Source organism: Salvelinus fontinalis, chromosome 4 (genome assembly GCF_029448725.1).
Source record: "Salvelinus fontinalis isolate EN_2023a chromosome 4, ASM2944872v1, whole genome shotgun sequence".
NCBI lineage: Eukaryota > Metazoa > Chordata > Actinopteri > Salmoniformes > Salmonidae > Salvelinus > Salvelinus fontinalis.
Genome location: NC_074668.1, coordinates 25,537,336 through 25,551,102, shown reverse-complemented (window position 1 = coordinate 25,551,102; position 13,767 = coordinate 25,537,336). Strand labels below are relative to the sequence as shown.

At 44.5% G+C, this 13,767-nt stretch overlaps 1 protein-coding gene across 7 annotated transcripts in view; it reads right to left on the bottom strand.

Annotated features, from left to right (window-relative positions):
* Positions 1-7,515: 7,515 nt before the first annotated feature.
* LOC129853431 (multiple C2 and transmembrane domain-containing protein 1-like) overlaps positions 7,516-13,767 on the bottom strand; it is a 247,599-nt gene continuing 241,347 nt past the window's right edge. For all 7 annotated transcript variants that reach the window (XM_055919458.1, XM_055919459.1, XM_055919461.1 and 4 more), the window contains one exon: positions 7,516-7,752. In XM_055919458.1, the coding sequence (XP_055775433.1) occupies positions 7,681-7,752 (72 nt within the window). In that variant the 3' untranslated portion in view covers positions 7,516-7,680. The remainder of the gene's footprint in view (positions 7,753-13,767) is intronic.

Genomic DNA, 13,767 nt, shown 5'->3' with positions numbered 1-13,767 from the left:
TAAACCATAAATGAACAAGGGCTACTATCTACATCATTCAAAAATGAAGTCAAGGTTAAAAAAATGGTTGCAAATGAAAGTGCCTTTTTCCTTTATGTCTGTCAGATACATTCTCTGTCTCATCAAAACAAAATCACTTTTAACTTTGCTTTTAAACACAGCCAATGCAGTTTTATAAAACTCAGAGCATTTGGATGCAAGACCACACATAATATACCACCACAAATACTGTAAATTATAGCTACCACATACAGTAGTACACACATACATATTCAAGTTTACAAAACGTCCCCTTCAGGCAGTACAAAAAGACACTAAAGAGTATTTTGGTGAGGATGATATTAATCGTTTGTCTAGGTCTAGTTCTCCATGGAGCATGTTATTGTCTTTCAAGTGCATTCCTCAAAACAAACTCAATCAATGGCCTTCCAAAGTGACAGATCTACGCTTGCTGAAGTTTAAGGGATGGAGAGGGAGACGTGGATATGGAGGAGTGGAAGGCTTCTCAGATGTAGCCTATGCTGTGATCTTTCAAAAGATGCTCTAGGAGAGACCCAGGAGACTTTCCTTTCAGACAGGGCTGTGACCCCAACCACTGACGAATGAGAGAGGGAGAGAGAGAGGGATGATGGGGGGATTTGGTAAAAAGGGTGCACGCACAGACACGCGCACACACACACACACACCCCTGCCGTCTCTGTCCCAAGTCCCCTAAGCGTCTTGTCTCGTCATAGCGGCTGGCTGGCTGGCTGCTCATCTAGCTCACCCTTCAAGTTCAAACTCAGATCCACATCCATCTCCTATGCCAGAGGAGCCCGACAACCAACAACCGACAAGGGGGACAGGTAACCAAGCAGTTAGAGCTTTGGTTCAAATACTTGAGCCGTCAACGTGAGAAATGTGTCGATGTGTCCTTGAGCAAGGCACCTAACCCTAATTTGCTCCGGGGGCACCGTACTACTATGGCTGACCCTGTAAAACAACACAATTCACTGCACCTATCAGGTGCATTTGACAATAAAACACCTATTTTCTTATTGATTTTACTCTGGAGCTACATGCACACACACACAGCATATATACACACACAGCATTTACACACACAACATTTACACATATCATTCACACACATAATTTACACACAGCATATACACACACAGCATATACACACAAAGCATATACACACACACATAATTTACACATAGCATGTACAAACACAGCATATCCACACATCATGTGCACATACAGCATTTACACACACATCATGTACAGACACAGCATTTACACACACAACATTTACACAGAGCGTATACACACACAGCATTTACACACACATCATGTACACACATATATAAACACACAGCATTTACACACACATATACACACACACAGCATTTACACACAACATTTAGACACACAGCATGTACACATACAGCATTTACTCACACAGCATGTACACACAGCATTTACACAAACAGCATATATACACACAGCATATACACACACAGCATACACACACAAAGCAAATACACACACATAATTTACACACAGCATGTACAAACACAGCATATACACACATCATGTGCACACACAGCATTTACACACACATCATGTACAGACACAGCATTTACACACACAACATTTACACAGAGCGTATACACACACAGCATTTACACACACATCATGTACACACATATATAAACACACAGCATTTACACACACATATACACACACACAGCATTTACACACAACATTTAGACACACAGCATGTACACATACAGCATTTACTCACACAGCATGTACACACAGCATTTACACACACAGCATATACACACAAAGCAAATACACACACATAATTTACACACAGCATGTACAAACACAGCATATACACCACATCATGTGCACACACAGCATTTACACACACATCATGTACAGACACAGCATTTACACACACAACATTTACACAGAGCGTATACACACACAGCATTTACACACACATCATGTACACACATATATAAACACACAGCATTTACACACACATATACACACACAGCATTTACACACAACATTTAGACACACAGCATGTACACGCACAACATGTACACACACAGCATGTACACACAGCATTCACACAACATTTACACACATAGCATACTGTATATACACACACAGCATTTACACACCTAGCATGTACACACATAGCATATGCACACATAGCATATACACACACACAGCATTTACACACACACATCATTCACACACACATCATTTACACACAGCATTTAGACACCCATCATTTACACACACATTCATACAATCAGCATTTACACACAGCATGTGCACACATACTTTACACACATAGCATATACACACATAGCATGTACACACAAAGCATGTACACACAGTGTATGGGCACACACCAAGCACACAACTAGCTTGTTTGCTTGCATAAACACATATGCACGGGCGCACGCATACACACACACACACACACACACACACACACACACACGCACACACACACACACACACACACACACACACACACACACACACACACACACACACACACACACACACACACACACACAGGTCCCTTGAAAGAGATCACAGTTGAGCTGTGGGCACAGGAGGTGGGGCAGATGGAGAGGGCGGCCAGCCTGGGGCACAGCATTGGAGTGTGTGTGTACTGTATGTGTGTGTCTGTCTGTGCCCACTGAGGCAATACATGTGGAGATGAGAGGAGAGGAGACCAGCCTTTCAAATAAGATTACCGCTCGGGCTGCCTAAGGCCTGCCTGGCGATTGTGTCTGCACAGGGTGACATCTATATTAGCTCAGTGGTACAGCAACAAGCCACACTCTCCTGCCTCTGCTGGGGGAAATGACACTCCGTTTCTGGGTAGAAAAACACTAATCTGGGCTATCGATGGGAGTGAAGACTGGCATATCGGCAGGACTGCAGAAGTTTTTAGTTTAATTTAAAATAGGGTGTTTGATGTTTCAAAGTTTCCACATTCATTTGGTTAGTCAAGTACCACTGGGATAGGGTGATATGTATAGTTCTACCAAGTGAAAAGACATTGTGGGAATTGTGCAACTCGACGTGTACAAATACAGCTTCTGATATTGAAATGAAGGGATGTGTCTGTTTTCATTTTCTATGTGCAGTGAGCAAGCAGCAGAACATGACTGGAGGCTAACAGGCTAATAGCTAATCAACATGGTAACTCACTGTATACTGGCTGAGGTAGAAGCTAATCAACGTGGTAACTCACTGTATTCTGGCTGAGATAGAAGCTAATCAAAGTGGTAACTCACTGTACACTGGCTGAGATAGAAGCTAATCAAAGTGGTAACTCACTGTACACTGGCTGAGATAGAAGCTAATCAAAGTGGTAACTCACTGTACACTGGCTGAGATAGAAGCTAATCAAAGTGGTAACTCACTGTACACTGGCTGAGATAGAAGCTAATCAAAGTGGTAACTCACTGTACACTGGCTGAGATAGAAGCTAATCAAAGTGGTAACTCACTGTACACTGGCTGAGATAGAAGCTAATCAAAGTGGTAACTCACTGTATTCTGGCTGAGATAGAAGCTAATCAAAGTGGTAACTCACTGTATTCTGGCTGAGATAGAAGCTAATCAAAGTGGTAACTCACTGTACACTGGCTGAGATAGAAGCTAATCAAAGTGGTAACTCACTGTATTCTGGCTGAGATAGAAGCTTGAAGCAGAAAGACACACACACACGCTTGTGTCTTTCAGAGGTGTCATGCCCATAGTAGGTACAGGGGCATGTGCCCCCTCAGATTTGTCCTGTTAAAAAAACAATTATAAAATGTTTTGTTGTTTCTCTGTAATACTGCTAGCCAACTAGCAGTTTTATGAGATGGCTTTAGCTAGCCCAAATAGTCAATCAAGTTAGAGTAACTAGCTTGTCTAACTATCTTAGCTGGCATGCCTGCTGGCAAGGTTGGTAGACCTAAGCAATTACAAAAATAAGACTCACAATCCTTTCCATCACTCAGGAGGATAGACACCACTCAGGAGGACAGAGACACCACTCAGGAGGACAGAGACACCACTCAGGAGGATAGAGACACCACTCAGGAGGATACAGACACCACTCAGGAGGATACAGACACCACTCAGGAGGATACAGACACCACTCAGGAGGATAGAGACATCACTCAGGAGGAAAGAGAAACCACTCAGGAGGAAAGACAAACCACTCAGGAGGATATAGACACCAGTCAGGAGGATAGAGACACCACTCAAGAGGATAGAGACACCACTCAGGAGGATAGAGACACCACTCAGGAGGATAGAGACACCACTCAGGAGGATAGAGACACCACTCAGGAGGATAGAGACACCAGTCAGGAGGATATAGACATTACTCAGGAGGATAGAGACATCACTCAGGAGGATATAGACACCACTCAGGAGGATAGAGACACCACTCAGGAGGATAGAGACATTACTCAGGAGGATAGAGACACCACTCAGGAGGATAGAGACACCACTCAGGAGGATAGAGACATCACTCAGGAGGATAGAGACACCACTCAGGAGGATAGAGACACCACTCAGGAGGATAGAGACATTACTCAGGAGGATAGAGACACCACTCAGGAGGATAGAGACACCACTCAGGAGGATAGAGACACCACTCAGGAGGATAGAGACACCAGTCAGGAGGATAGAGACATTACTCAGGAGGATAGAGACACCACTCAGGAGGATAGAGACACCACTCAGGAGGATAGAGACATCACTCAGGAGGATAGAGACACCACTCAGGAGGATAGACATCACTCAGGAGGATATAGACACCACTCAGGAGGATATAGACACCACTCAGGAGGATAGAGACACCACTCAGGAGGATAGACATTACTCAGGAGGATATAGACACCACTCAGGAGGATAGAGACACCACTCAGGAGGATAGAGACACCACTCAGGAGGATAGAGACACCACTCAGGATGATAGAGACACCAGTCAGGAGGCTACAGACACCACTCAGGAGTATACAGAAATCACTCAGGAGGATAGAGATACCACTCAGGAGGATAGAGACATCACTCAGGAGGATACAGACAGCTCAAGAGGTATGCTTAGATATTATATAGAATTAAGAATAATGATTATGGCTCTAGATTGCAGGAAAATTGTATTTTGGGTGTTTGGAAAATTCTAAATTCTCCAACTTATGGATGGTGGAGCTAGCCTTCCTCCTGACCATACCCCAACCATTCTGACGTGCCCCATCAGATTTTTGCGGTGTATGATGCCCCTGCTTGTTTTGAAATGTGTATTAACAAATCCTATCTACCTGGTAAATAGTAGTGATGGTGGAAAAATCACGGGAAATATCGGGAAATAATTTTTTATGATATATTGTATGCAATATTATTTTTGACGATATATCGTATAGTTTTGACAATATTGCATATTTAATTTTTGCGCTTGTTGGCTTTACCTGCACAGTATTTTCCCTTTAAAGATTGTTCTCCATCATCTTTTTAAATATGGAGTCAATTTGTTTTGAGCACTTTTATTTTCATGACTGATCAAAACTTGCTTTCTCATGGCTCTCTCTTGTCCCTCTGCAGCAGACATATGGTGAGCAATATGTTTGGAACATTCAGTCGCAATAACATCACAAGCGAACCATATCAAACCATGAGAATCACAATACATTTTGTTTCAGCACCTACAGTGCCTTCAGTAAGTATTTACACCCTTTTACTTTTTTCACATTTTGTTGGGTTACAAAGTAGATGAAATGGATTTAATTGTAATTTTGCGTCATCGATCTACACAAAATACTCTCTCAAAGTGGAAGAAAATGTTGAAAATGTATAAAAGATGAATGAAAAATAAACACTGATATGTCTTGATTCGATAAGTATTCAACCCCCTGAGTCAATTCATGTTAGACACACTGATTAAAGCTGTCAGTCTTTTGGGGTAAGTCTCTAAGAGCTTTGTATTCCTGGATTCTTCAATATTTGCCAATTCATCTTTTTTAAATTCTTCAAGCGCTGTCAAGTTGGTTGTGGATCACTGCTAGTCAGCCATTTTCAAGTTTTGCCATAGATTTTTTAAGCCGATATAAGTCAAAACTATAACTAGGCTACTCAGGAACATTTAATGTCATCTTGGTTAGCAACTCCAAGGTGATTTAATCTCCCAGTGTCTGTTGGAAAGCAGAATGAACTAGTTCTTCCTATTCCATTTATTTTTATCCTAAAAAACTTGATAGTCCTTTCCGATGACAAGCATACCCATAACATGATGCAGCCACCACCATGCTTGAACATATTGTACTCTGTGTGTTGGATTTTCCCCAAACATATCGCTTTGCATTCAGGACATAAAGTGAATTTCTTTGCCACATGTTTTGCAGATCTACTTTAATGCCTTATTGCAAACAGGATGCATGTTTTGGAATATTTTTTATTTTGTACAGTCTTCCTTCTTTTCACTCTGTCATTTAGGTTAGTATTGTGGATTAACTACAATGTTGTTGATCCATCCTCAGTTTTCTCATATCACAACCATTAAACTCTGTAACTGTTTTAAAATCCTTCCTCTCCGGCAACTGAGTTAGGAAGGACGCCTGTATGTTTGTAGTGACTGGATGTATTGATACACCATCCAACGCCTAATTAATAACTTCCCCATGCTCAAAGGGATATTCAATGTCTGGTTTTTATTTATTTTTACATATATACCAATCAGTGCCCTTCTTTGCAAGGCATTGGCAAACCTCCCTGGTCTTTGTGGTTGAATCTGTGCTTGAAATTCATTACTCGATTGAGGGACCTTACAGATAATTGTGTGGGGTACAGAGATGAGGTAGTCATTAAAAAATAATGCCACTATTATAGAATTAGTCCATGCAACGTATCATGTGACTTGTTAAGCACATTTTTACTCCTGAACTTATTTAGACTTGCCATGACAAAGGGCTTGAATACTTATTGGCATTTCAGCTATCCATTTTTTATGAATTTGTAAAAAATGCTAAAAACTAAATTCCACTTTGACATGACTTATGGTGTATTGTGTGTAGATAAATAGTTATGGGGTATTGTGTGTAGATAAATACTTATGGGGTATTGTGTGTAGATCTGTGATATAACATCTCAATTGATTCAGTTTTAAATTCAGGTTGTAACACATCTAAATGTAGAAAAAGTCAAAGGGAGTGAATTCTTTCTGAAGGCATTGTGAGGTCCCTGGCAGTTCCCAGCCCTAGTAAGTAGCTTTGGGATGGTTCAACTATATGTTCCTAATGGGGTTATTATGGAGAAATCGCTGAAACCTCAGTTGAATGAACTCATAACTGTGATACTCATTGCTGAACATTACGAGGACGGCATGACATGGACATCTGTCAGACTGGTTCAGTAAACACCTGGGTCTGAAATAGTCTGCTATTTCATCCAAACTCATCTCTTTGTTGTCTCTTTGTAATAATTACACTTCGAGAGCCTGTACATGTATATATATTTTTTAAGTCAGTAGAAGAGAGAGAGAGACAGAGAGAAAGAGAGAGAGAGAGACAGAGAGAGAGAGTTCAGCTGGTTCAAAGCAGTGTTTCTCTGCTTCTTGGCGTTGGACGGGTGAGGGAGGGAAGATTCAGTGGGCGGGCAGAGCCAGTTATCCCGGGTTGTTTTTCTTTCTTTGATTTGGACTATGACTGGGATCCACTTTCAGCTCTCGGTACTGCACCTGTTAAAACACACACACACACACAAAGGGAGGGAGAGAGAGAGCGGGCGGTCAGGTGGGGAAAGCGAAGGATGCTGGGGTGGATAGAGTCAGTGAGACCCCTGGGAAGGCTCAGTGTGTCCATTCGTCCGTCCGTCAAGCTGTGTGGAACAGTGGCCCGGGGGAAGGAATCACACAAACAAACAGAGCAAGGCAAGGGTTCATGGGAAAGCTTGGAGAGAACAGCTTGGAGAGAACAGAGCCATGGAGGCTATACAGGAAACACAGGTTAACCCTTAACAAGCCGTGGCTAGGGCTCCAGCCGCATTGTAGCAGTGTGTTGTGTTGCTCCGGCTATGAAACACTGTGATATGCAATGCAAACTGTATTACCATGCCTAGGCTTGAAATCCATAATACGTTTACAAGTCTGATGAAGAACAAAGTCAGATTGAGGCCAACTACACACAACCTCCATTAAAATAACCACAATTAATAATTTTCTCCTTATGCTGTGTTCTCTAACAGAATAAGGTTCCAGACAGTCGTAACACACTTATCTCTGAACCACAGTAAATAAACCAGACCTGTGTGTGTCACGGCCAGGGGAGAACGATTTCAAGTTGAAGGCCAACCGCGATACTGCAGGCATTGTTTCCAGAAAACAGGATCCCCCATTATAGTGAACGGAGAAATGGCGATCTTTGTGGTCAATATTCGTGGATATATAAAAAAACATCAAACACTATCATGGTACCAATAATTGGTTCTATTTCACCAGATGTATATCCTGGAACCACGTTAATATCACACACAGACAAAGTCAAAATTATAAATTAGTTGCTAATGGCAGCCTGCAGTACCTCGGTTGGCCTTCAATCAGAAGGAGCAGCACTGAGCTAGCATCCAATGTCACTTCCTAGAGTAGCTCAAAGTGCCCATGCGATCCAAAAACTCTTCCATGTAGCAAGATGGTGAGATGCTGAAATTATACTTTCTTATCTTCAAATGCACCAATGAGCATTCTCATAGGAAACAATGGGGTGACATCATCGATGGCTTGGTCCATATTACTTTTACAGTCTATGTTCATGGTGTGGTCAAAAATACCGGTAGTCAGAAAGGCCATGTTGGACATTTGCTCCCATGCTCATATTCTCCATCCATGATGTAGACTTCATGTTAATCCCCTTTCCCTCTCTCACCCCCCCCCCCCCCCTCCCCCCCTCTCTTCCCTGCTCCCTCCCTCACACACTCTCCTCTCAGAGTTGGCCGCAGCGGGCTGACTGAAAACGGCCCTTTATTCCAGGCATTGTGTAACCTTTTCTCTCAAATCCACCATAATTAACAGACACTGGAAAGATGAGTGACTTCATGAGCCACGGCGAGAGAGTATCTGTCACTCATGGATCACGAACGACATCAAGTCTGAATGTTCTGGGGGCTCCAGAGATGACTTAACCTTAAACTTAACCAGAGGACAGAGAGGAGAGGAGAGGAGAGGAGAGGAGAGGAGAGGAGAGGAGAAGAGAAGAGAAGAGAAGAGAAGAGAAGAGAAGAGAGAGAGGAGAGAAGAGAAGAGAGGAGAGGAGAGGAGAGGAGAGGAGAGGAGAGGAGAGGAGAGGAGAGGAGAGGAGAGGAGAGGAGAGGAGAGGAGAGGAGAGGAGAGGAGAGGAGAGGAGAGGAGAGGAGAGGAGAAGAGAAGAGAGAAGAGAAGAGAAGAGAAGAGAAGAGAAGAGAAGAGAAGAGAAGAGAAGAGAAGAGAAGAGAAGAGAAGAGAAGAGAAGAGAAGAGAGGAGAGGAGAAATGGGGTCATTTATTTTAGATTCATTACAATGTTTTATTGCAACTCCATATCAGGAAGGTGTTCCTAATGTTTGGTATACTCAGTGTATGCCGAGAAGGACAGGGAGCCAGTGGAGGTTTCTGCAGAACATTCTCTGTCATCCAGAGAAAGGATAATGTACTAGGTAAATGGTGTTCAAGCATCACATCATAGTAGCTTAGCCTCAAAAACCAAAGGCTGTCACTCTATTAGCCCCTCACTCACAGAGACACAGTCCCGCAAGACACTGAGAGAACACACACTCTCCCGGCATCAATGAAAGCCTGAAGTACATTACACTCCACACTGACTGACACTCTGTAAGATTTGCCAGACAAGTGACGGACATCCTCTAAGCGTTCCCCTTCTCCAGTGTGGTCGCTCTGTTCACTGCGGCCGGAACACAAGAATCTCTCATCATGGCTGTGTGAGAGCTAGCTAGCTGCTTTCCCATTTGTCTCCTGCTGCTTAACTGTGCCACTTCAACAAGCAGTGTCTAACCCTTAATCTGTCACACCAAACATCTCAGACACATCAGCCTGTCATTGCGTTAACCCCCTCCAGTCAACCACACACTGTCTGTATGCTATTTCAACTCCCATTCACAGCAGTCACCACCAATGTCCCATAAAGGGATCGGTGACTGGAGTCCATGTGCTCCTCCTCCTCTTATCACTAGCAGCACCAGGTGGGGCTGATTCAGAGCTACAATGTCCACGGCCTACAAGCAAAATATCTTTCAAAACATAGGATCAATTTACAGCTGAACAAATAAGGACAGGGTGAGAGAGTGGAGGAGTGGAGGAACTGGAGGACCTGGTTCTGAACATATGTACTGGTCCTGGTGATGATGAGCACAAACCCAGGAGGAGAGGAGAGAGATGGGGGAGGATTCCGGCCACAAAATACTGGGGTGATGACAGATAGTGTTTTCATGTGGGTTGGGATCCTTTTCTAGTCTGGCCAACTAAAGCAGCCACTGGAGCAGAATCGCAGGGGACCCAGGTTTGTATATGGGCCCGTCCCATCTGTGCTGCTGCTGCTGGGATGAACGGCTGCACTGTGTCAGTCAGGGTTTCATGATGGGAGCTTAGGGGGCCGTGGCAGAGCTGGTGGGATGTCACTGTCCGTTGAGTGAGGCTGAGATCATGCCATGTCCATGAGTGATGGAGTGAATGGGTTCATGAATGATTGAGTGAGTGAGTGAGTGAGTGAGGGAGTGAGTGAGTGAGTGACTGAGTGAGTGAGTGAGTGAGTGAGTGAATGCACATCTGGGGGTGGGACAGGTTCACTTTAAATAAGTGCTTTGTCAGGAGACATTTGGGTCACTTTCTGGAGCACAGAAACAACCCTGATCTGAGTTTTGTTGTTTGTAGTGTAGTGTACAGTTGTACTGTAGGCCATCACTCCACTGTCATACAACATTGGGCATCTTTCAAAGGCAAAGCAGGGAGTGAGGGTAAAGCCTACAACACATCCCAAGCAGGACATTGTAATATGATGTTGTAATATGATGCCTGTTAAAATCTGCCTGTTAAAATCAAATCAAATCAAAATGTATACGTCACAGGCTTCGTAAACTACAGGTGTAGACTAACAGTGAAATGCTTGATTAGAGGTCCTTTTCCAACAATGCAGAGTTAAGATAAAGATACAAAAACATAGAAATAGTGACACAAGAAAAAAATACACAGTGAATAACAAATAACAATAACGGGTAAAAATAACATGGTTATATACTGTATAGGGAGTAACCGTTGGGAGTCGATGTGTAGGCAGACGAGGTCATTGAGGTAGATACATACATATAGTGATGGGTAAAGTGACTAGGCAAACAGGATAGATAATAGACAGTAGCAGCAGCATATGTGGTGAGTGTGAATGTGTGTGTGAGTGTGTGACTGTGTGTGGCGTCAGCATGCATGTGTGCGCGTGATATGTGGGTCTGGGCGTACGGAGTGTGTGTGTTGGGATGTCAGTGTGTGTGGCGTCAGCATGCATGTGTGCGCGTGATATGTGGGTCTGGGCGTATGGAGTGTGTGTGTTGGGATGTCAGTGTGTGTGGCGTCAGCATGCATGTGTGCGCGTGATATGTGGGTCTGGGCGTATGGAGTGTGTGTGTTGGGATGTCAGTGTGTGTGGCGTCAGCATGCATGTGTGCGCGTGATATGTGGGTCTGGGCGTATGGAGTGTGTGTGTTGGGATGTCAGTGTGTGTGGCGTCAGCATGCATGTGTGCGCGTGATATGTGGGTCTGGGCGTACGGAGTGTGTGTGTTGGGATGTCAGTGTGTGTGGCGTCAGCATGCATGTGTGCGCGTGATATGTGGGTCTGGGCGTACGGAGTGTGTGTGTTGGGATGTCAGTGTGTGTGGCGTCAGCATGCATGTGTGCGCGTGATATGTGGGTCTGGGCGTACGGAGTGTGTGTGTTAGGATGTCAGTGTGTGTGGCGTGATATGTGGGTCTGGGCGTACGGAGTGTGTGTGTTGGGATGTCAGTGTGTGTGGCGTGATATGTGGGTCTGGGCGTACGGAGTGTGTGTGTTGGGATGTCAGTGTGTGTGCATAGAGTCAAGGCAAGAGAGTTAGCTCAAAAAAGGGTCAATGCAGGCAGTCATTTAATTAGCTATTTAGCAGTCTTGTTTTGTAGTCATGGCTTGGGGGTAGAAGCTGTTCATGGTCCTGTTGGTTCCAGACATGGTGCACTGTTACCGCTTGCTGTGCGGTAGCAGAGAGAACAGTCTATGACTTGGGTGGCTGGAGTATTTGACAAATTGTTGGGCCTTTCTCTGACACCGTCTGGTGTGAAGGTCTTGGATGGCAGGGAGCTCGGCCCCATTGATGTACTGAGCCGTACTCACTACCCTCTTTAGAGCCTTGTGGTCAAATGCCAAGCAGTTGCCATACCAACCGGTGATGCAGCCAGTTAACATGCTCTCAATGGTGCACAGGTAGAACTTCTGGAGGATTTGAGGGCCAATCCAAATCTCTTCAGCCTCCTGAGGGGGAAGAGGCGCTGACGTGCCCTCATCACAACCGTGTTGGTGTGTGTGGACCATGTTAATTCCTTAGTGATGTGGACACAGAGGAACTTGAAGCTCTCGACCCGCTCCACTACAGCCGATCGATGTGGATGTAGTCCACAATCAGCTCCTTTGTCTTGTTGACGTTGAGGGAGAGGATGTTGTCTCTGATCTCCTCCCTATAGGCTGCCTCATCGTCGTTTGCGATCCGTCCTACCACCATCGTGGTGTTGGAGTCGTGCGCTGCCACGCAGTCGTGGGTGAACAGGGAGTACAGGAGGAGACTAAACATGGGGGCCACAGTGTTGAGGGTCAGCGTGGCAGATGTGTTGTTACCTACACTTACCACCTGGGGCTGCCCGTCAGGAAGTCCAGGATCCAGTTGCCGAGGGTGGTGTTCAGTCCCAGGGTCCAGAGCTTGTTGATAAAGTTGGAGGACACTATGGTGTTGAATGCTGAGCTGTAGTCAATGAACAGCATTCTCACATAGGTATTATTTTTGTCCAGGTGTGAAAGGGTCAGTGTGGAGTGCAATAGAGATTGCATCATCTCTGGATCTGTTGGGGCGGTATGCAAATTGGAGTAGGTTCAGAGTGTCTGGGATGATGGTGTTGATGTGAGCCATGACCAGCTTTTCAAAGCACTTCATGGTTATGAAGTCAAACGCCTACAATTCCTCCCAAAAAGTTTGCAATTTGGGACTGTCTGTTGCTATTCAAATCAACATCCTTCTGGGGAACTATACAAACAAAAGTTTGCATGTCAGGAAAAACTAGTTTTCAGAAGGAAAGGTGGGAACCAGATAGAACAAAAGAAAGAGGAGAGAGAGAGGTCTCTCAGAAGAGCTGCCAGAGAGAGACACGTCACAGGTTCCATTCCTCCTTCCGGGTGACAGGCCTGCCGTGCAGCTCTTGTGGCTCCGCTCGCTCGTGTTCACGCTCACCCTTCCTAATAAAGCTACGCCGCCCCGCATACGAAAACATGGCGAGCTAGTTAAAGTCAAAAAAGAGAGAGAAGGGTAGCAATTTGCTTTGAAAAAAATTGTAGAGCACAAAGATAACATCTATGGGAGACAGTGGGTAAAAGACCTGGCGCTGCTTAAAGGCAGCTCCACCCTCACTCCTCTCCTCTCCTCTCCTCGCCACCTTCCCTCCTCTCCCCCATGTTGACAGTTGAACTACAAAACAACC